Source organism: Trichogramma pretiosum, unplaced genomic scaffold (assembly GCF_000599845.2).
Source record: "Trichogramma pretiosum strain Unisexual culture from Peru unplaced genomic scaffold, Tpre_2.0 scaffold40, whole genome shotgun sequence".
Lineage (NCBI taxonomy): Eukaryota > Metazoa > Arthropoda > Insecta > Hymenoptera > Trichogrammatidae > Trichogramma > Trichogramma pretiosum.
Genome location: NW_019641657.1, coordinates 69,625 through 93,881, shown reverse-complemented (window position 1 = coordinate 93,881; position 24,257 = coordinate 69,625). Strand labels below are relative to the sequence as shown.

Genomic DNA, 24,257 nt, shown 5'->3' with positions numbered 1-24,257 from the left:
TTTTTCTTTTTTTTTACAAATTTTTCAAATACCTTTTACTCGACGCCGTTGACAATTTTTCTCTCCGAAGCTTTCATAAACGTCACACACACACACACGCGCACGTATCAGACTGGAAAAATCTCATCTCTCGACGCTTTTATGTATTATATCCATCGTCTTTTCTTCTCTTCGCGGTATCTCGCGTCTGTGTGTGTGTCTGTAACGCGTGACGCGCTCATCCTCCTCGTCGTCGTCGCTACAAATGACGTCGAATCCTTTTTTGTTCCATGTATATAGCTACACGAGCCGCACTTACTTCGTCTTCTTCGTCCTCTTATTTCTTCTCCTTCCGCGCGTTATTATACCTCCGGCAACCGAGCACGACGAGCTTCTTTCGTGGATCGTTTTTTTTTCTCCTTCTTTTTCGACACACACATACACACGCGTGAACTCTTATGTATTATTATTATATATATATTGCGGGAAAGTGAGCGTCTAGTGTAGTAGACTCCCTCGCCCGTCTTTTGTGCATCTCGCAGCGAACGAAAAAAAAACTTACAATACGAGTGCGCGACGTTTACCGATTTTTTTTTTTTTTTTTTTGTTGAAATTTCGTTTTGAAAATCGTCGTCTCGAAGCTTTTGTGTGGCATGACTCGCGGGCATATCCTGTACGTCGGATCGTTATGCCTAAATGCAGCGAGTTATGATATAACGTGCTTGACGTCACGCGCAACTGTACGCGGTATTAGATACCGCGGAAAGTCACTTTTTCGTGACTTTGAACGAGGGTGAAATTAAATTGCACGTCGTCTTGAAGATAGAAAATAATTCATACGGACGATACGCAGCGAGCAACGGTTTATAATTGACACGTTTACTTGGCTCAACCCTTTCTAGACCATAACTCAAGCTCTCTCTCGACCCTCCGCTTCTAAGAGAAGTCGAATTTTCACATGCTCGAATGTTTATTTCTCGGGAGCGGATTCGGGCGGACGCTAAGTGTACACACCCGTACACACAAGCTCCACGAGCGAATTGGTATACGCTAACCCTCGGTACAACCCTGTACCGTATTCACGAAACAAAGTCTATACGTTATAACGCAGCAGCCTCGGAGCGCATTAATTCTCTTTGTTGCCAGTCTCGAGGTAGCTTCGTACGTATATAGAAAGCTCGAGGCTCGCGCACAGTGCCGCTGCACATTATATATTATAATACGCGCCTTGTACGAGAGTAAAATGAAGATTTCGGAAATTTCGCACGGCTGCGCCAGCGCGAGCTAATTCGACCCTTCCTCGCCCTCTCTTTTGCGCCCCCAGCTCTATATATAAATGCAAAAAGTCTCCGCGCGCGCGTTACGATATATATGCTACGTTATACACATCGTTACATGCGTACTTTATAATGCCCCTCCGCGCGCAGCGTACATATACGAGACTATGTCTATCTTACGGAGGCGCTCGCACCGCCGCCGAATTTCTTATACGCTATCCTATATACAGCCCGTGCAACTCCTGTGATACAATAACGTGCATAAAATATATCACAAAGCCTATATATTCTATTATAATGCCGTGCGCCGCAAGCTCGACGTATAATCGCGTTTGCTTCGTCTGTTGAGCGCTCTATAGTGCAGGTATATACACTATACACTACGTAGAAATGCATCGCGCGCCTTATCGCGCTATGTGCAGCACAGCGAACTCATCCTCGTGTATGTATATACTGCAAAAGCTCGAGCTTTAATAATGTAAAACTATGGGTCTACGTGTATTATAGTTGTGCAGCCAAGATATTGTTCGCTTCCAGCAATTGTTGTTGTTGTTGTTGTTGTTGTTGTTGCTGCTATTTTGGCCCCAACTCCCTCGAGCTTGCGAGAGCTTTTTGAGAAATTTCGCGTAAAACGAGATAAATCCACCATGTTATACACGGTCGAGCTTTCTGAATCATTGAAATTTGAATTTACATACCGAGTCGTGTGGGTGTGCGGTGCGAGTGCGATGCAGCAGCGCAAGAAGCGATTGTTTTTATTCGCACGGAAGATCCGAAATGCCGCGCGCATGAGTCATCGAATCGCAACGGTGCGCGTGTATGTGTGCGCGATATAACTAACGGTTGAAATAACCTTCGGCGAACTGCCGTATGTATAGAGGCAATCGATCGAGTCTACGCCAAGCCTCGAAAGCTCGTAAAATGCCTCGTCCACTATGTATATAGTATATAATGCAACGGTACGTACACATTTATGTGTGTGTGTGTGTGTGCGGGGATGCCAAGACGCGATCGCCCTTGCCCGAAAGCGCATTCACGTACGCGGCCGGGTCGAAAAAGTCGTTGCGCGACGAGAGAGAGAGAGAGAAAAAAAAAGGGGGAAAAGTACAGAGAAACGAGAGAAGAATATTACATCGCGACGTCGTCCCACGCGGATGCAGACGTAATATTACGTTTTTTTTCTTTTTTTTTCATTTTTTTTTTTGGCAAGGACAACGTCTGCAACGATCAACGGCTCGAGCGTCTCGAAGGTGCGGGAGCATGTATAAATATGATCGTAGGTATGTGTGCACCTCGAGAGCTGCTGCATACATTGCCAACGAAGACTCACGCGCATACATTCGGTACATATACATATGCCCAGTGTAACGTAGCGCTCGATCGCTCCCCGAGGGCCGAGGCTAGTCGCTCCTCCACCGCCGCTACCACCACCACCACCACCACCACCACCACTGCTGCTGCTGTAGATGTGTATACAACGATGACGCAAGCGCCGCGCGCACACCCACTCGTACATATATACGTACACACGACGGGCGATCGAGCGCCGCAAGGGGCGAAACTTGCCGAATCCAGCCGAGCTACGTCGTGCGACGGCGACGGGCGAGCTTTGCGCCCCCGACGACGCGCTATATATACGTACATACATATACAGGGTTATATCCTACTTGGATGTGTATACGGAGAGTCGTGTGTGTATCGTAGTTGCGCGCGGCCGGCAGTTCCGTGCACGGCCCTGCAGCAGTCGCACGAGAATATTCCATTATATATATACATCGGTGCGTGTGTACAAGTGTAAGTGTAAGTGCCAGGGTGGTGTTGTATATATCGCCTCGTGTGTGCGTGTACATATGAAAAATAAATATACGATCGTGTTTAGGCTGCAAGCATATACACACACACACACGATTATTCTAATATCCGCGAACTCGGTTCGTTATTCTGTCCAGAGAACTTGAAACTCGAGTACAAGAATAAAAAGGAAAAAAGTCCGTCCATTAAAACGTCCTCTAGTTCTCTTTCGTCCCCGCTCGCGCGTTTGTGTGTGTGTGTGTCCAAATGATTAGCATGTGTGTCACGTATACATAAATATTATATCGCAATATAATACAATAATAATGATGATGCAGTGCGCGTCGTGCAGTGTGTGAGCGATGACACCGACGTGACGCGCCACTTATTGCAGCCTACCGAGCCAGAGTACGAATAGTATATAACGAGAAAAAAATATCGGGGCACAGGTATATCTGTATAATTCGCGAAAGAAGGTCGAAATATAAGGGGTGCAGCAGCAGCAGCGACGACAACGTAACAACGTCTTGGTGTATGTGACTGCTGTAAGCTCGCTCGCGCGTAGTGTGTGTGTGTGTGTGGTCAAGTCGAGTCGATGAACAACAACACACAACTGCAGGTCGTCGAAGTCGAGCTGGTGGCACGTTGTCCTCCTCGGCCTAATCCGCCTACTATCCAGCGGCCGGCGCAAATGAGAGCCGCCCTCAAACCAGCCGCTGCCAGCTGACTGTGAGTCTCGAGGCAATTTTCGTTCGTAATATAATTCGTATCCAAGATTTTTTGTCATAATTACGACGCGACGCGACGACAACGACCACGACACGCACTAATTTTTTGCGCACACTACTTACATCGTGACTTTATTTATTTTTTCTTCCTCTTCTTCTTCGAACGAAGAGCTTATATAGCCCGCGGGGGGGCTGCATTCGACGAGCGTCTGCTGCGTGTGAGAGAGGGAGAAAGAGTGTTCGTGTGTATGCGTGTGTACGCGAACAAGGGGGAGCGATTTTGCGAAATGAAATACGATGCGCCGTGGCTAGTGCTGCATATAAGCTCTCTATCTCTCCCTCGCTCGGCTCTATACACTTGCCTACACGTATATTCCGTAGTAGTATTCCGCCACATATCTATACAGGCAGTCACGCACACCGACGCGTACACACAGACACGCACACACATTGCACAGAGAGAGTCTGACAACAACCCCTCGCGGCATGATCGATCGTTACTTACCCACGGGAATTTCATTCTGCACCGGGCTTCGATGCGCTTTTTCTCTCGTGGTATTTTTTTTTATTTTTATTTTTCATTCGCCGTCGTCGTCGTCTCTTTTTACTTATGTATGTTATATAGATAAAAATTCAGAAGCGACGCAGACAAGCCGTTTACGAAGGCACGAAGAGATTTTTTTTTCATTTTTATAAAGTAAAAAACACTCGGATCGGTGATAAAATATTTTTCTGATTTCATATTGTGATATTTACGTGCAACGACAAAAAAAAAGAGAGAAACGACGCGTCCGAGCACTTAACGAGCCGCAAGCTCTGCTTATAATTATGACAACGTACACACGAGTATACGTTATGTGTACTCGACATCAACGCGAACGTGCGTTATAACTATATAATCGTACGAAAAAGCTCGCGAGCAGCTCGTTTTACTTCGTTTTTTTTTTACTTTCGGGGCGCAAAAAAGAGTACCAAAAAAAAAACTCTCTCGCCGCAGTTTGGGCATGCTTCGTGTACTTCGCACGCGTGTTGTTGTTATGGCACCGCGAGAGAGTTATTAATTCACGGCTTCATTATCGTAAAGCTTCGTTTTCAACGTCTCTCTCTCGCTCTGAACTGTGATACATATAAATTAATTAGCTCGAATGCACGAGCGCGTTCCTTCCCTAACTTTTTGTTTGTGTATACGTATCGTCGTATACTCGATGCGTATATATACGCGGGCCTATTTACGTCAACGCGATATCGATACGCACGAGCGTACGATGATTTATTTACAAGGAAAATTGAATCGACGAATCGAATATTGTGCTCGCGTGTACATATATGTGCGATAGCCCCGAATAGAACCTGAACGTCGAACGAGGCTACTTCTGGCTAAAAGCTCCGCGCGGCCTATGCACGAGTTTTTAACACGCTGCACACGCTGTAATAGCACACAGCGGAACCGAAATCGAGGTTACACATACGTTATATCGTGTGTGCATGCGCACGTACACACGCGAGTGCACAGGTGTGTCGGCTCCTATTGGCCGCGTTGAAGTACAACACCTATATGTGCACGGGTGCAGCTATGTATATGTTCGTGTGTACGTACGACACTCGCGCGGTGATTGCGCCCCAATACTGTACAGCAGTGCTGATGTGTGTGCGCCGACGACGACGACGACGACGACGACGACGAGGATCGTTATGGAAGGTGGCGGAGTATATAGCGCGCGGAGCTAGGCAAGAAAGTCAGCAGAAGCAGAAGTAGCATATAGTATATAGCTCCGCGCGGCGAGCCGTGCCAAGCGAGGAGATCGATAAACGCGCGCGACGCGAAGAGAGAGAGAGAAGAAGAAGAAGCTCGAGCCCCGACGCCGGCTTTCGTTCGATGCCTGTATAGTATTATATATATTATATATGCTGTATATGCGTGTGCGAGAGACGTAGTGGCACGAGGCGCACGTGTGCACACGCGCGGATGCGGGGATTGCGAGATCGACTCACCAGACCGTGTATATACGCGCGTATTATTATTGTGACGACGACGACGAGCCTATTCTTCTGTCTATCTCGCGTCTTTTTTTTTTCGAGTATTTATACGTACGAGTGGCGGAAGCATTTTTATGCTTGTGCTTTTTTTTTTGAGCTTGCGGTTTATAGAGAAACGAGTATTACGACGATTCTTCGATATGCTCGGCATGAAAATGCGGCGGTGCCGTCTCGTGAAATAGCGATCCGTATATAACTCGGGTATAGTAATGAATGGGATAAGTGGTTAGCGATGTAGCCGATACGAGGCGCCGTCGACGATATATCATAAACGCGCAGTCAATGTGAACGATACGCTATTATAATACCGAACGACGCTCGTTTAAAAAAACGAAATTAAATCGAATTGTTTTTGGTGCACGGCCGAAAGCTCGGTTAAGTTACAATAATCAAAAATCTCGACCCTACACGAACTTTCGTCCAACTCCGCATAGGAATTCTCGGGAAACGAAGAAAATTTCAAATTAATACGTTGAAATTAATTCGTGCGGAGCAAAGTTTGTACGAAAACTATTTTTCTCTCGGCGCAGCAATGATTCGAGAGTTTTCCAAGCGCCGATCGCGTGTATACAGCTGCGCTGCCGCAGCTCTTCGCAGACCGGCCTTTAATCCTTTATATATGCATAACCAACTAATCAAACTCGTTTGCATGGAAAGCAGTTGCGCGCGCGAGGATCTCGAACGAGCTTCAAAAGTTCAATCGAGTATAATACGCATTGGAATATTCAGATTAGAATGAGAGCGTGCCGCTCCCCCACTATACTTCGCATCATCGTCGAATAGAGGCTTATCATAAATGAGAATTCAATCCCCAAAACCTAAGATTACCTCGATCGAGACGTTCCTTTTTTATTCCAGACTTTCCTCGAGAGTCTTTTTTTTCGCCCGCGTTCGATTTCTCATTTATCGAGTTCGTGCGAGCGATAAATGTAAAAATTAACCGGATCTCACGTCGTTATGTACGTATATACGCCGATCTCTTTTCTGCGCCGACTCTCGAATGAAATTTATCAGCGGCTGCGACCCCAACGACGACGATCTACACGACAGTTAACGAAAAGCCGGAGAGAGAGAGAAAAAAACGAACCGATTAGCCGAATTAGAATGAAGGTTTTAGGGCCATTCGTACGGGACGCGACTCGACAGGTCTATTTTTCAGACGCGGCGGCGGCGGCGGCGGCAGCTACACACGAAAGTCACATATCACGTAAATGTGTGCGAATGTGTAGGGGTTTCGGTAATGCAGCCTGACACGTGCCACATTATTTCGCCTCGCGCGCCACGAAGAGAGAGAGAGAAAGAGAGAGAAAACTCACACACGAGCTCGTGAGAAATTACGCGCGTCGAGCTTTTTTTTTTTTTTAGCAGACAACGACAGCGACGCAAGCACAGCACGTAATGCAGCAGCAGCAGTGGTAGCGCCGCGTACAGCACGGCAGAAGCAGCGCAATCGATAAATTTCACGCTATTGGAAATTCCTTTATAGCTTTTTGTCGGCGTCGCGCAGATCTATCTCCATCCTCTTTTCTATTCTCTTTTCGTTCTTTTTTTTTTTTTTTTTTTTGTTGGCTCGCTCTCAGTTTTCCATTATAAACTGGACGCGCGCGGCACTCCATTTCCATGCTTCGCTCTCCCCGCAGGAGCGCCGCTGCTGTTACTTCTTCTTTTTCCCTTCGTTATATTCGCCCCCGTGCGCCTTTCTTTTTTTTTTTTTCCCCGTTTTTGTTTCGTTGCCGCGACTCGTGAGCAGGTCGACGTGCATACATTTAGATTATAATTTGCACGTGTGATTGAAACGTCGATCGAACTCGATAAAAAATTGCGATGGAAAAACAGCGTGACACGTGTTTTTCTGTGTGTTTGTGCTATCGAAGAATAATCGAGTCCACGTTTTTTTTCTGCAGGCCTATAAATTATCATCTCGATGTATAATAAATGTCGATCGATTTTTTTTTTCAGCAAACCTATACGACGATTATCACGTGACGTTAAACTACTACTTCTCGGCAGTCGGTCGTTGCTTTTTACACGCGCCTTTGCTCGAGCTCGCACGGATGAAATTTTCCACTATTTGCCGGAAACAAAAGGAATACGACAGAAGTCTCGGCATACATACGTATACGTATATAAAAAAATACATATACCGTAAAAAGTGTGCTGTGTATGAACGAAAAGAACTAAAAGAAAGAAAAGAACGCGAGCCCTGTCGGGCAAAAAAAGGTTTCGGGCGGGGGAGGGCTAGGAACAAAACTACCTCGCATACCCGCTTGCAAGCTCGCGAGACTCGTAGCATAAAATCGGCCAAGTTCATTCGGAAAGGGGTGCGCTCACGAGAGTCGAGCAAATTTTTTCGCGAGCGTATGTGTGTGTGTCCGTGCGTGTGTAATTCATAAAGCTCCTGTACTCGTTTTTACCTGCGGAGCTTTTTCTTCTCCCGTTTTCTCTTTCCCTTTTTTTTTGTCTGTTTTTAAGGAGCAAGTTTTTTCGCGCGATTGCGCTGCAGATTAAACGCAGTTTTTATCATTTTTTTTTTTTTTTTTTTTCATAATCGTGTCGGTGTCTGGCAGACTGCACAATCTGCTAGTAGAGCCAAAAATTTGTCGAATCGAATTATATTTTACTGGAATAAAAAAAAAAAGAAGATGTGCACGTACATACAAGTTATTACTGTTTAAGATATTAAAGTTGAATCGATTGTTTTAATATAAATAGTACGAATGTTGCCAACTAATCTGCCGACGGCGTGGTCGAATCAACATTCTCGTTGATTATGAGTGGTTTCATGTCCACGTCCATTTTGATATCGCAAACCACCAACTGACTGACCGACGTGAACAATGACTCGATTTGAGCTCTTATGATACCCAAAAAATTGTCTTTGAAGTTTTCCAAGACAAAATTGATAATCGTCGTTCTGATATAGCTGTCGATGTTCTCGGAACTTTTGAGCTTGATAAATTCGACGTTGAATTCCGTGAGATTTAGCGCTGCTTCACAAGGGCTCTTGGAATAATCGAGGGCCATTTTTATTCCTACGACTATATTTTTGGCATCGGCGTGAAGCGAATTTGAGACTACGGGAATCATTCCAGCTTTGTACTAGAAAAAAAATTGTTTAAATCATTTAAGTACCGAAAATAATTAGTTATTAAAGAAAAAAAGGTGATTATTACCAAAAGTTTTCCATATTTCAAGTGGATGTAGGGTATTATGATTTTAAAATTGACAGTAAAAAGAACTCCATTGTGTGATATAGACACCTCATTCAATCGATGAATATCTTTTAAACCTCTGAAAACGTATTACTCTTTAACAAATGAAATTGATTTTAGGCTGGGGTAGCAGGAAAAATTCGACATGTAGCTCTGGAAGTAAAAAAAGATGTCTAAGTCCACTTACTTTACATGTGAGCTACGACATTTTTTTTTTTTCACTGCCCGAGATAGTATTTTTTAGAGTTAAACAGAAATATAATGATGAGTTGTCTTACTCTAGAGTACCATTGGTTAGTTCAAATTTCTGTTGCATTACACCATTTTTATTTATAGATACATCCGGTAAAGTTAATATCCCATTTCTTTTTGCCGTTAGACCATGAATAATGGCAGTTAGCGTTTGGTCAAATATTAAATTCAACGTGCTCTGCAAAAAATCACTAGGTATATATTACTAAAAAGTAAATGTAACATTCGATAATATACCTGAGTATCATTTCTATTTTCAAAACTGGCAGCAGCGTCCCTATTTCTTTTCAAAATTTCAATAATTGTAGCGGCATCGCCTCCAAAATTATGTTTTTGTAAACTAGCCCGTAGGTAATCTTCATCAGTGACTTTGTCCTGCTGTTCACAAAATGTCATTTCTATACAGGGTTTTAACATTTTAAATGATTTATCATCTAGAACATCGAGCATCGCTAGAGTTTTTATATTCAAGTGACAATCTCTGAGAGTTTTATCCGGCTAAAATAAACGTTAAAAATTAGCATTATAGTTATCTATTCAAAAAAATCAATGAAAAATTCTTTCATGCGTATACATTAAGGGTAGCGTAACCTTCGATGACTGCTGAGAACTGTGATTTACTCGGAGTTTCGGAAGCTTCATCACCTAAATAAAAATTGTAAAAGTTATTTTGACAATATAATAATCATTATTCGGAATTTAAATTGCTAACCTTTGACCGTTATTTTTAACTGATCATTAAGCACATTGACATATTTGGTGAGTGGGTGAGGATAGATTAATAAATTATCTCTCGCGTAGGTAACTTCTAAATTTATTCCGTGTTTAACAGTACCATCTTTGCTTGAACCTTTTCTTACTTCGGTGTAACAACCTGCGAAATTTCAAGTACTTACACAACCACGAATTTCAAGATGATGTTATTTTTTATGGGAAAAATGTTACCTACTGAAATAGCTTGCCAATGATGAATGGACTACTAATAACACGATAAAAAATGGAGCGAACATTTTTAATTTAAAAACTATTATTCATACTGTTTTTCGAACTAAAATCATTTTTTTACTTATACTTGTATAATGCAATCATGTCAAATTCAAAATCGTGCAACATTAAAAACAACCACATGAAGTAATAAACGACTCATAAAATATTTCATGAACATTTAAAAATATTTTGTTTTTTCGCGGTCAAGATTAAAGTCTTACTTTAATATGATGACCTGAAAGTACAGATAATTGAATATTTTGGAAAAAAATTTCTCCTTTCACACATTTTTTTATCATGTAATAGTTAAATATAACAAAGTTTCCATGATGCAATAAATACAATTTTTTCATCGAATATCCTGGTAGAAATGCCCAACATTTTCAAGATAGTTTTTGACCAATGGAAAAGTTTCTTTGGCATAAAATCTTCCAACAATTTATGGTCGTGTAACGCATCACGTTGTTATTTGCTATTTAATGATCTTTTTGAAACTAATAAAATTTGAATTGCGCAGATAACCATTTAAACACTTTCAATTTTTAATATTAATTTTCTACATTATATTGAAAGAGTTACTTTGAATTAAAAAAATTGTGGATGTTAAATTTTGCGTGAAACTGTGCTTAGACTTATATAATTATTTTTACTTTCCCACTCGCAGATTTATAGATATAAAGGTACTCGCCATCTAGTGGCAGAAACTGAAAGTGGAATTTTCGTATTTATCACGGGTAAAAACTTGTATATATTTTTTAAACAGTTGAATTGCGATTTTAAGGTCATTTTAAGCGCGCCATACTACCATTATTGCAACAGAAAAATGGCCAAAAGCAAGCCAATTAATTACAATAATGGTCATTTTAAATGACCCTTTATTTGAAATTTTCATTAGCCATCAAGCCATTGTTCGTGTGGAGCTTTGGATAAAAGGGCAGTATATTGAACATAAAATTAATGGCTGTCATGATGCAACAATTGCATTGGTTGGTCGAGTACAATGATATAACTAAGTCACACCGCTTGCTTGCAAGTTAGTATTTTACCATAATTTTGCCTTTCCATCATTTTCGATGCTGTGTATTACAGCCTTAGATAACTTTAGAAAAAAGTTTCGATTACATTCAACACTAAAAATCGACCAAATTCATCCCCAAAAAATTCAGAAAACTTTTTCCCGCCGTCAAAGACTCGAGCCATCCTAAATTACAACGAAAAAAAACGTGCACCGCGTTACACCGAGAGAAAAATGGGTATATGGCAAATATCCGCACATACGAGCTCCGCGAGCAATAATATAGGAGTCACATAGGCATGGGCAGAGGCGTACGAGACTCGATAGGTCTTTACACGGCATTGTTTGCCTGTAATACAATACAAAGAAAAGCTTTGAAAAAAAGAGGGGGTGGGAGGGACGAGAGGGTGACATTATAAAACGAAAGCTACACACATATATATACATGGTGTGGACTCGAGCTCGCGCATCGAGAGAAAGAGAGAATAAGAGCGAGAGAGAGAGAGAGAGAGAGAAGCGAGAGGCGAGTACTGCGCGCGCTCCGTTGTATATCGATCAGCTGCCAACTTTCTCTCCTGCTCGTGCTGTACTACTGCTGCTGCTGTTACTGCTGCTGCACTGTGTACTGCATGCGCGAGCTTACACACACACACACACCTTCGAGTTTTTACATACACACGTTATAGAGTTATATTTCACTGCTCGCACATGCGATGCATCGGAACTGAATCTTCGATTCGTATATGTACGCTTCGTTCCATTTTTATTTTGTTTCTGTGCGTCTCTCTTCGTTTCTCTCGGTTTTCGCGTTTTTCGTGCATCGACTCACGCCCGTCGTACCGAGAGTTAATCACGCGCTTTTTTTTTTCTATCCTCCGTAGCAGAGCAGAGCAAAGCGAAAAAGTCATAATTGTTCCTGTAGCAAGACGATATCTCGTTTCCAGGCAACTTCCCGCGTATATGAGCGATCGTTCGGCAGAGCTCTTATACCTTTTTTTGCGCCCCATCTCGATATTTCGAGGCAATAAAGATCGCGCGAGCCATTAGGTTATTGCGCGCAAAACTGTGTGTGTATAGAATGTACACACGCGGCACGAGGCTGTGAATAATATGTAATGCATGGGAGGCGCCACGTTTGCAAGGCTATTTATTTTATAATATACGTATACGCGATAAGACCAATGATAATTAGATCGGATGCAAATTGTTATTGGATGGGTGCATTTGCACGATTCGACGAGTGAATTATGAGAGCCATTTAGTGAATCGAATATGCGGGCGCTCGGCTGCGCGAATGCGAAATCGATGAGTCGAGGAAGATTCTTATCTAATTTGCGCGGGAAAATCCTTTAGTTGCTTTGACGCTATAAAAATAACCGATGCGTTTCTTTTGAACAATATCTGAGACATTATGAAGAAACAATAATTACACCATTAAGTATGTATAGGACAAGAAAGTCACTTACTCGGATCGACGACGTTTTCACGGGCTCGCACCTAATAATTAGCTCTCGAGCTTGCGCCCAGGATTAAACTTGTCTCAAAATTGTGTGTCCCCCGAGTCGTTATATAGTTTAAACCTCTCTCCCTCTCTCTCTTATAGCCCATTATACAGGGCAGGGTACTTAAAAAACAATTTGTCTTCGGGCCTTTTCACTTCCGCAATTTCGATCGAACAGCGAAGAGCTAAAGAACGAAGCTTCGGTGAGTTTAATAATGTTTAACACAATGAAATAAAAGCTCGGGTGCAATTAAAAGTCCTCCCGAAAAGAAGAACAGTCGTGTCCGTGTGTGTAAAAGCGATTCAATACGATACGTGACTAAACTTTTGTAATCGATTGACTGATCACGATTATCGGATATAAAGCTTCGTTTGTTTTAACAAAAAAAAAGAGGCAGATAGCATTATGTAGGAAACGTGAAACGTGATTTGTCGCACCTTGTTCAAGTGTACGAGGAGAAATTTTGCTTGAAAGATCAAAAAACATCAAATTGAATATGAACGAATCATTTTGCAACAAATCCACCGTTACATTGCTGACAAGTAATACAACCTACTCACTATAATACGCATCTGTTCATTCAACCACTTTTGGTTTTCCTTTAGCATAATTAAAAACATCTAGCGGTAGAACGTTGAACTACACCAATCTACTAAACTAAACTTAACTAAATCATCATTTAGAAGCATCGAATTTGAATTAAATTTAATGATTTTTTTATGATTCGTTTTGAAAGAACGTGAAATTTTCGAACTTGCTTCAAAATCACATTCATTTAAATTCTTTTATGCGAAAGTAGATTTATATACGCGAAGGAAAAAACTACTTCCACTTCAATTTAATTTTCTACATTTCGAATTTAGATTGTCATTTAAAATAATTTTTTTAATTGAACTAGATTACATTATTTTTTATGATTAATTTACCAAAACCTGCTTTGAGTATTAAAACATTCTTAGTAGGCAATTCAAACAAAGAAAAATCTAAATCAAAGTAAGTTAACAAATGAAATTTTTTTATTTATTTTGTTTGTATAACAAAAAGACTTCGAAGAGCTCTTGGAGCATTAGCTATACACAAAACAAAGTTATAATTGTTCTTATACTAACATATAATACATCACAGCCCAAGTTTTCTAAATTATAATTAATTTTATTCTTGAACTATCACTGAAATTTGACTGATTTAAGTCGTCAATGTCGACAAAGAAGAAATTTTGTAGCATAGTTGAATGCGTATCCATGATATGTATCGTCCAAAAAAATTATTTCATAACGCATTACCTAAAGTTAGTTACCTTGATTTTAGGGAATTCTCTGTTGCGATTATATGAAGCGAATTTCAAAGGATCTGAAAATGTTGAATTATCTATTTCAAATTGTGTAGACGAATTTTCAACCACTTTATACAACAATACCACTTCAAATCTCCTCCACTAGATGGCGAGTACCTTTATTTGTAAATCCGCAAGTGGCAATGTAAAATTAGTTGTATAAGTCTAAACAAGTTTTCATAAAAATTTCAATGAATTTTCAATTTCAACGCTACTACTATTTGTTCTCGTCGTATACAGATTTATTATCAAGCGCAAGCATATGCTAAAACCCATATGGGTTTTCGAGCACTTTTTTACATTCTAAATTTCCGTTTAAACATCAGGTAATACGACTTGGCTACGCTCGGCATAATTAACGTCGGTGTAACCGGCTAGTCGGTTTACGCATATTGTGTACAAGCGATACATCGTCGCGCGCGCGCGGGGCCTGCCAGCATATATTACACCTGTTGGTCCATTTCCATACAACGTCGCGCGAAAACATCTATGCATTTATAGACACGCGCGTGCGTGTATACGTATACGCATTCGAACCTGTTGAATATTAATAAATTCTAATGCAACAAGTACGCGACGTTCGTTGTATGAAAAAAAAAGAAATCCAATCGCATCTATCTCTCTACCGATATTTATACGTGCTTGAGTACTTTCAGATAACGCTATCAAATCGAAAATAGCTTTATGCGAAATTTTTTTTTTCACGCTCGCATAATATTAAAACGTAGAGGTCAACGCGAGTCATTTCTGCTTCGTTACAATGCAAGGTATCGATTACACGTTCTATATATTATGTAAGCGAAGATCTCAGTGCTTGTCGAGGTGCGACAGTTTGTACAAGCTACACACACTGTATACAGTGCACGGATCGAGTTTAGCAAGCGCCCAGGACGGCGTGTCTCGAAGGCCCGCCACCCTAATCCCTTAATCACATTTATATATAAAGCAGCCGGGCGCGCGCGAACTTGTCAACTCTCGAAGTTCGCGCGTTACATCGTATTACATAGATCGCACCTCGAGCGACTCTTCCTCCGCCCCCAGCGGCTGTATACGATATCGTGCCGGTCGCCTCGGTAAACGTAAGCGATTTAACTAGTATACGCGTGTGTGTGCTTGAATCCCGAGGACGATATACTCACGGTTACTTTTTTTACGACAAGACTGCCGACTACAGACTATACTGCTTTTTTTTTTTAATAATTTTTTTGGTTTCAATTTCCATACAAATAAATATCGCGTGGATACATATGAATGATACGCAGGTACGCCAGAGCCGATCGGGCCAAAAGCTTCGCCGAGTCGAGCTTGAGCGACGATACCCTCAACGGGAATCCTCGGAGCAGTCTTAGTAGTAACTCGTCCTCGTCGTCGTCCTCCTCCTCAGGATCCAAGCGAGTTCAGGAAGCCGCTTCTCGCGACACTAAGTACGCATGAGTTTTCCATCATCATCATCATCATCGTCATCATCATTAAAAATCGATCATTTGAGCTTTTTTTGTTGTTATTTTTTTTCTCTTTGTTTGCTATCTTCGTCGATACTTACATGTGCCGTATCGTAATTTCGTTGCGCTTCTTTGTTGCTTTGTATACTGGTAATAAATATATAATAAAGTAAGGAGGGTAGATTTACTCGTGGCGATGAATAAATTTGGCGATTCACGCTCCGAATTAATCGAAGGCAAACGCAACGAAGACGGGCATAAACAAAACTCGATCGGCGACTCCACTCTGTTGACTCTGCGCCCTTTCGACCGTAAGAGATAATCTAGTGTGTATGTATAATACGCGCAGATCGAGCTGCAGGGCGCACACGGATGAGACGGCCTCGATCCGTATGTTGACTCGACTGCGCGTCGTTTTCGCTATTCATACACACACACACACATTGTGCAATCAGCGAACGAGAATCACGGACAAAATTTCTATACAGACTCGTTTTCGAATCAGCGCGACGACGCGTGGCAATATGTATAATGTAAAGCTCGCGAAAGCTCGCACAGATCTCACAAACACACACACACTCGTGTATACGTATAAATTCGTCGATTCGTTTACATTACAATGACTGGCGTGTAGGGGGAAGCTGAGATTTCAATGACGTGTAATTAATATACGCGCTATATACGTCGTACATTATATACTCGTGTATTTCATGTTTATTTCTATTTTATCGAGCTTTCGATGTAATTCTTGCGATATTACCATTCGGCGTAGTCCTTGTTATTATATATACTACGTATATAAATGCAGGTATACCGAGGAGTGAATGTGTCGGACCAGAGGTTGAACTTGACTACTGGAAATTTAACGCGCGTACTTTATATACGCCGTCCCTCGCGGTACATGACATTAACTCGATTCTTTCGTGTCGAAACTCGCGCTGGGCACTTCGAACGTACAACGATATTAATAAAGTTTCGAGGCAAAAAAAGCCTCGTACATATAGGTGTAATACTTGTGTGCGAGTGTCGCGCTGTGTGAATTTTAAAAGCGTACTATAGTTTCTTCTTTTTTTTTTTATCTTTGTCAGCTAGCTATTTACTACCCCTATACATAGGAGCTGCTATCCAAAATTAAATTAAACCCCTTGTCTCGTTGCAGTTACTGCGAGAAGGCCGACAGCATAATCGCGACGACAGACATGGGCGGTATGCCGCACGTGGAAGGCGTCAACAACGACATTTACGCGGGCGTGCCGGTGAAGCGGCGACACCCCAAAGACAAGCTGCAGATAAGCCAGCGCCAGAACAACGACAAGCAGCTGGACAAGGAGAACGACGAGGGCAACAACGCCGACTCGGAGAACAAGGAGGTGAATCTGCCCCTGGGATGGGAGAAGCACGAGGGTGAGTATAGAGAAAATAAAATTAAACGCGGAGGAGTGTACAAAAAAAAAAAAAAAACAACGTATCGTTCGATGCAGACAAAGAGGGCCCGTACTATTGGCACATCAAGAGCGGCACGATTCAGCGCGAGGCGCCGGACGTGCACTTCTCGAAGATCGAGGTGCGCCGAAGCTTCATCAAGGATTCCGACAGCGTAAGTGTAACAGTACTTGAACGCGTAATCTGGAATTTATGACCCGAAGAATAAATTGTCGGAGAAAGAAAAGGTAAAAAAAAATGAATAACAATCTCTCGTTCGCGCAGATATGCAACTTTAACGCGCTGTCTGGGAGCCACTTTGGCACGGTGACGCGCAGCAACACGAGCTCGGCTCTGGACCAGGAGCTCGAGAACAAGCGCAAGGAGGAGCTCGCCCTAAAGTGAGTGCATTATTCAACGACGTTTTTATATCGCACACACGTATAATGTATTTCTCTCGCCTCTCCTTGATGCATCCCTTATACCTTTCCACTTTTTCCTCTTTCACTATATATCTTCGTATAAAATTCGAAAATAAACCTCGTCGTTTTACGCATCTCGCGTTTTCAGACGAAGAAGCTATCCGGCGCGCGCCGACTCCGAGGACAGAAACAAGCCGATCAGATTCGCGGTGCGCTCGCTCGGCTGGACGGAGATCGCCGAGGAGGACCTCACCCCGGAGCGCAGCAGCAAGGCCGTCAACAAGTGCATCGTCGATCTGTCGCTGGGCAGGAACGATCTGCTCGACGTCGTGGGACGATGGGGCGACGTGAGTTATCTCATCTTCTTCTTTTTACAAAAAATAATAATAATAATAATAATAATAATAACAATATCAAACGTTACGCACGTTGCGCAGGGTAAGGACTTGTTCATGGACTTGGACGAGGGCGCGCTGAAGCTCATCGATCCGGAGAATCTGACGGTGCTGAACACGCAGCCGATTCACACGCTGCGCGTCTGGGGCGTCGGACGAGATCACGGACGGTAAATTTATGATCGAGCTTCTATTAATTTAATGCGCACGTTTAATTTAATAAGCCATTTAATAAAACGAAGAGTGCCATTGATATAAATAAGCGCGTCCGGTCGGTCGTCTGGGCCTTTAATTTAACGAAATTATTAGCCAGATCTCTCTCGAACAATGGCCTAATGGATACTCTTCTTTTTTTTAATTGTCACTTTTGCGAATATCATATGGTATGGAAAATGAGTTCACTCGAGTCACTTCTATATTAATCGATGTATAATCCTTTCTTTTCATCTCTCGCCTCGCCTCCGCTTTTATCTCGATCTCACCGAATGGCTGCTGTGTGAATCTCTCTCTATCTCTCTCTCGTTCATTCCACCGCATCACACACAAACACACATGAACATCCACAGCGAAAGGTAATTTGAGCTAAACCCTGCGTCGTATCTATAATATAATTCATTCGAGTGTATCATCTTCGAACGAAAAATGAATCTAATTTTTCTACAAAGATAAAACATTAATCCAATTTTCCTTCCCTTTTTTTGAATATAGGGACTTCGCTTACGTGGCGCGCGACCGCACGACGCGCAAGCACATGTGCCACGTGTTCCGCTGCGACATACCGGCGCGCACGATAGCCAACACGCTGCGCGACATCTGCAAGAAGATCATGATCGAGCGCTCGCTCCATCAGAATCTGGCCAGGCCCGTGGACGTGCACGGCCGCGCCGGTCTGGCGGCGAGGCCCACGAATCTGCCCACCGAGCACAGGCGCTTCCATCATCGCAACGGACCGGCGCCACTTGGTAATACATATTGTGCTATGCTCCCCTGGTAGAAATGCTGATTAATGATCGTGGCCTGACGAACGAAAAATGATTCGAATCTCCGCCACTAGATGGCGAGTACCTTTATATCTGTAAATCTGCAAGTGACGAAGTAAAAATATTCTTATAAGTCAAAGCACGAGTTTACTGAGGTTTCACGATCATATTCTGGGCAAAGTTCAAAAATAGTTATTGAATAGAAAAAACTTGGACAGTTCCATGACAATAAAATGTCTTGACCCTCTTACGTCCAAAAAACATTTATTTGAGCATTTCCACCAAGGGATCGTTTCATTCCGCATACAATCACTGACTCTCGACAATTTTTCTCTCTCTGCCGCGCGCCTACGCAGTGCAATCCTTCCCGACGCCCATGGAGGAGCCGAAGAAGATCCTGCGCGCCCAGTATCTCGGCTCGATGCAGGTGGCCCAGGCGACGGGCATGGACGTGCTCAACGACGCCATCGACCAGCTGGTCCAGAGCCAGCCCCAGTCGCAGTGGCGCGACGTCAACGTCGCCGTGGCGCCGAGCATGATATCCATACTGGCGCCGGCGGCGGCGAGCGACGGCAGCGGCAGCGGCGGCGACAAGCTCATAGCCGAGTGCCGAGTGAGATACCTGTCGTTTCTGGGCATCGGCCAGAACGCCAAGCAGTGCGCCTTCATCATGCACACGGCCCAGGATCTGTTCATCGCGCACGTGTTCAACTGCGAGCCGAGCAGCGGCAGCCTCTGCAAAACGATCGAGGCTGCTTGCAAGGTACACTTTATAAAAGTTATCATATATTAAAGTTTAAAAAATCTCTCTCTCTAACGCCGTGTTGCCTCGACCAGCTGAGGTACCAGAAATGCCTGGACGCCCACCCGGCGGGCTTTCGCAGTCAGAGCGCGAGCGCCGGCAGCACGCCCCAGACGGCGCGCGGCTTGAGCCTGGCCACCCTCAAGTCGCTCGTCGGCAATCTGACCGGGCGTAAAAACAGCAACAGCACGACCACGACTACGACGACGACGAACGAGAAGCTGTCGGCGAGCAACGAGTCCTGAGACGAAGCTCTAACGCTGCAGGTGTGTAGAACAAAGCAAGCTTTGATGACTTTAAAGAGCTGCGTCGCCGCCGCCGCCGCTCGTGCCGCTTCTTCTTCTTCTACCGCTACCACCGCTACCACTGCTACTTCTACCACTACTGCTGCTGCTGCTGCTACTACTTGTGCTACTTCTTTCGCCTGCGCGGCGGAGCGCTTGATCCAGCGGCGCTCCTCCTCGTTGTCCATGATGATGAACCACGGCGTCGAGACCGCGCCATCCATGAGAACTGGCAGACGGATCGTTGCGAGCTTACGATAGGTTAGACACACACATCACATCCACGCCATCGAAAAAATCGTCCATTTGGTTTTTTTTTCTTTTCACTTTTAAATAAAATATCATGCGAGCGCGGGTATCTTCGAGCTTTTGTTATTTTTCATTTTATGAATCATACGTCATAAACGCATTTATCAGCAAGTATAACATTCATAAGTAGCAATAGGAGCTCGGTCGAATTTCAAGTTCAATGATAAATGAATTACTTTTTCTTTATGAATCTTAACAAAAAGAAAAAATACGATTGTCACGCTGTCGAGTGAAACGCGACTAATTTTCGTGCATTATTCACGCAGGAACTTTGGCCGCTGGTAACTGCCGAGCGCGAGGTCATACGCCACAGGCATTTGCAGTCACCCATGACCGTAAAATACATCGGTGGAGGAGGAGAAGGCGGAGCAGCGTCACCACCGAGTGCCTCGCTGAAATCGCTACTCTCGCCCACCCTCGACACGACGACGAGGCGCCTGCAACTCGTGGCGGCCCGCTGGGAGAGCAGTCGTTCTTAGGAAAAAGAATAAATAAAATAAAAGAGAGAGAGAGAGAGAGAAAATAAGAAGAAAAAAAAAGGAAAATAGTTACGACGTGCACGTTTTGCATTTCGCAAGAGAGAAGACGACAACACATACACACACTTTTACAGACGGACACGGAGACACGCAGTTACAATATACATATACCAAACTGGTCTTTTTGCTGCTAGCATCCGTGCGATATATTATAATGTGAAGTGGAGACACGGCACAGAGGGAGAGAAAGAGAGAGAGAGAGAGAGAGAAACGGAGCAAGAGACAATTTTCAAAGATCTAAGTCCTTCTGTTTTTTTATTTTTTTTCTAGACGCATTCAATTATGTAAACTGCTGTATAGGGATATACACTGCTGTCTCTCTGTTGGCCGTGCTCTGCCTCTCGATCCGTGTGCGCGTGTCTCCTCCCTGACTTTTTACAGTGGAGCGAGTGAATTTTAAAAAGCTAGACTTTAAGTGTTAATGAAAAAAATAGGAAAATGTTACAATTGCGTTTTTTTTCGGGTGAATTAAAAATCCTCGAACGAGTGAGCGTGAAAAAGAGAGCGTGTGTGCGTTTTTACTCCTCGCGAGGATTCGCGATAGATATTTGTGGTAATCGAAAGAGAAAAAAATAAAAAAAAAACAAACAAAAAAGGCTTGTACGCAAAGGCGACAAAAGTGAGAGAAAATATTTCTGTACATAATTTAGACGAATCTTTGACGTGTACACCCAAGCGAGCGCGCGCATTAATGTGAGATATATAAAAATATTATATTATAATTATATTATTGTCTATGTAACAAACACGCTACGACGACGACAAAAAGAATAGATGCAAAATTTTTAGCGAAAAAAAAGTAATGATAATGATGAAAAAGATTGATGCACTGTAGGTAATAAAATATATTATAATAGATGGATTATAGCAAAGGGAAGTTAGCTGATTTCGAGGGAAGGGAGTTTATTTTTTATGCGGATTAAAAGTATGAGTGGATCATGGAAAGAAAGAAAAAAAATGTTGCAGTAGAAAATGAATTATCGTAATTTACGTGTGCTAATCAATGTGTTTATTCGTTTTATTCCCTTTGTACCTATTATACGTAACGATGCTTGATTCACGACGTTAAGTTGAGTTTTTCATTCTGAGTCTGTAATGCTACTATTGATGTATCTATCTCTATCTGCAGCACACACTTTGTCGACAAGTCCAAAGTCACACCAAAAAAACATTTGTATGTGCAGTATAATATACGATAAGATTGATTATGCAGTAGCGAGCGTATGTGTGTGGGTGTATGAGAAAACAAAAACAAGAAAGAAAGAAACGAGTGAGAAACGTGATAGTTTCAAGTTTACTGCCTGGCTGGAATGATCGAATCCTGAATTACCTGTGATAGATGAAGCGATTTTTGATTTTACACTCGAACGAATGCGTTACACGATGTTTGGCTAATAATATAGAAAATGATTTGCGATAAGAATTTCAATCTATGTAGTTAAAACTCAATGCGATTCAATGCAAAAATCAGTCACACGTGTCCGTATAAGTAAATTCTAAATAAAAAAGAGTTGCTTTAAAGAGAGAAAATTGACTTGGCGATTGTAAAAATGAAAAACTGCGAAACAATTGTGCTTTCCTCCCTCCGCGACTACTCTCCGATTTTTGTAAATAAACAGCCCCGTGTATACCGCAAGCTTCTATATAAAAATTAAAATGCGTACGAAATTATAGAACTCGTTTGGTTACTGTTCTCAGCAGCAAGCAAAAAAAAAAGAATGAATTTTCAAAAACGATGCGATAAGTAGTACATTAAAAATAGAAAGAAGGCAAAGTGACGTTACCATTCTGCGTACTGCACTTGACTCGATCATGCGAAAAAAAACTTAGACGCATCGACTCACACACCGACACTTTGTATATTCAAGCACATACACGTTTACTCGACATAATACACGCAACACTATAAATCGTGTTAAACCTATAAATACGCGTTGTCAATGTGAGCTTCTGATGATTATATGAATATAAATATTATACGAAAAAAATATATGTAATATGCAATGCGCCACGTGCATTTGTCGCAACGGATTATACAGAATTTCATTCCTCTATACACACTCACAAACCCATTTGCAATAGTGCAAGCTTATGTCTTTAAGGATACCTCGAGTACAATATTTGCGGGCGAGAGAATAAAAAAAAAATAAAATAAAATAATTTATCGTTTCAATGGCTGCTTCAAATAGCTGCGGAGAATTATATATTAAAAATATATATGAATTATTGCTCGGCTGACGAGTGAAAATTTAATGTAAGCGCTCTAAAAAAATTATATATATAATAATTACGTCATTACAAATGTTATATCGTTAAAATTTTCATTGCAAAAAAAGAAAGAAAAGCAAACAAAAAACATTAAAGTCGTAAGTACAAACATTTTTTATGTTAATTTTATACGAAACTTGCAATTCAGCTCCTTTGAGAAACGATCGATACGACGATAACTGCGTAAAAAAGGATTTTTATAAAAAACATAAACTGACGAAGAGGGAAAAACTGAAACGAAAAACTGAAAATAAACGTAGATCGACCGAAATTTTAATTTGTAAAAAAAAGTCATTCGTCTTTGATCGGTCGCACGTGTGATTTTTCGCGCGAATAATTTTAAGGATGGAGATAAGACGTATATATTAAATGCAAAAATTGCAGTGAAAAACGCACCATACAAAACAAAACACACACTATTCTATACAAATCTACGTTTTATTTAAAAGTAAAAAATAAAAACATTACCTGTGTTAATTCAATCACCGGAAACAAATTTTCTACAGGCTCGTAAGTGCATAGATAGAATTTAAAAGAAAAAAAAATAATAATGATAAAAGTGTTTTCTTCAGCGTCCATTAAAATCATACAATATAATAATCGTCTCAGATGAAAAATAAAAGGGAATGAGCCTTGAAAACACTAAAAATGTAGCTTATTAATAGTCAACTACTGATATTCAATGTGACATGATAATTGTAAACGTAATCTATCTGAAAAAAAATGATGATACAAAAATGTATAAAACAAAGCTGATAAACAATAGCAACAAAAAAAAAACAATTGTTCTGCACAAAAAACGTTGAATGCTTGAAATACAAAAACAAAGTGTAATCTTTGAATAATATACAATAACAAAAAAAAACGAGCGACGACGAACTGTCCATATCTTTTAAAATTTACGATCGATTTTGTATACGAATGTTTCTTTGGTTGATCGTTGATTAAAAAATAGAAGATAAATATCACATTGAAAAAAGTAACGTAATAACGAGACTCTGTGCTTTGCAAAAATAGTGGCAAAAAAAAAAGAAGAAAAAACATAGACGAACCACACAGAGGCAAAATTTACGGTGGGGCGCTTCGATATTAATTATTATTATTACGCTACTCGATGACTAAAAGATATCGAACGATTGTTTTTTTTCCACAATACCGACCGTGTAGAGGCTATTGTAACCGAATAAAGATATTATTATTACTCATCGCTGTTAAAATGAATATAAAAAAGGATGAAAACAAAAGCAGGCACGTTTTAACGAGCGATGCGCTGAAAGAAAA

General features: G+C 41.7%; 1 protein-coding gene across 4 annotated transcripts in view; it reads left to right on the top strand.

The window, feature by feature from the left end:
- The window catches only part of LOC106656179 (protein Fe65 homolog), a 60,344-nt gene extending 39,673 nt beyond the window's left edge, over positions 1–20,671 (top strand). Inside the window, exons 1-11 of one of the 4 annotated variants that reach the window (XR_001339477.2) lie at positions 2,942–3,776; positions 16,715–16,959; positions 17,037–17,152; positions 17,263–17,378; positions 17,548–17,746; positions 17,837–17,964; positions 18,361–18,366; positions 18,503–18,756; positions 19,131–19,537; positions 19,612–20,121; positions 20,436–20,671. Coding sequence is in view for 1 of the 4 variants with exons in the window: in XM_014376892.2 (XP_014232378.1) it covers positions 16,715–16,959; positions 17,037–17,152; positions 17,263–17,378; positions 17,548–17,746; positions 17,837–17,964; positions 18,361–18,366; positions 18,503–18,756; positions 19,131–19,537; positions 19,612–19,821 (1,681 nt within the window). In the remaining 3 variants the exon portion in view is untranslated. Of the gene's footprint in view, positions 1–2,941; positions 3,777–16,714; positions 16,960–17,036; positions 17,153–17,262; positions 17,379–17,547; positions 17,747–17,836; positions 17,965–18,360; positions 18,367–18,502; positions 18,757–19,130; positions 19,538–19,611; positions 20,122–20,435 lie in introns of those variants that run through there. The other 3 variants (XR_001339475.2, XM_014376892.2, XR_001339476.2) reach the window with 3 other exon arrangements.
- Positions 20,672–24,257: the final 3,586 nt, after the last annotated feature.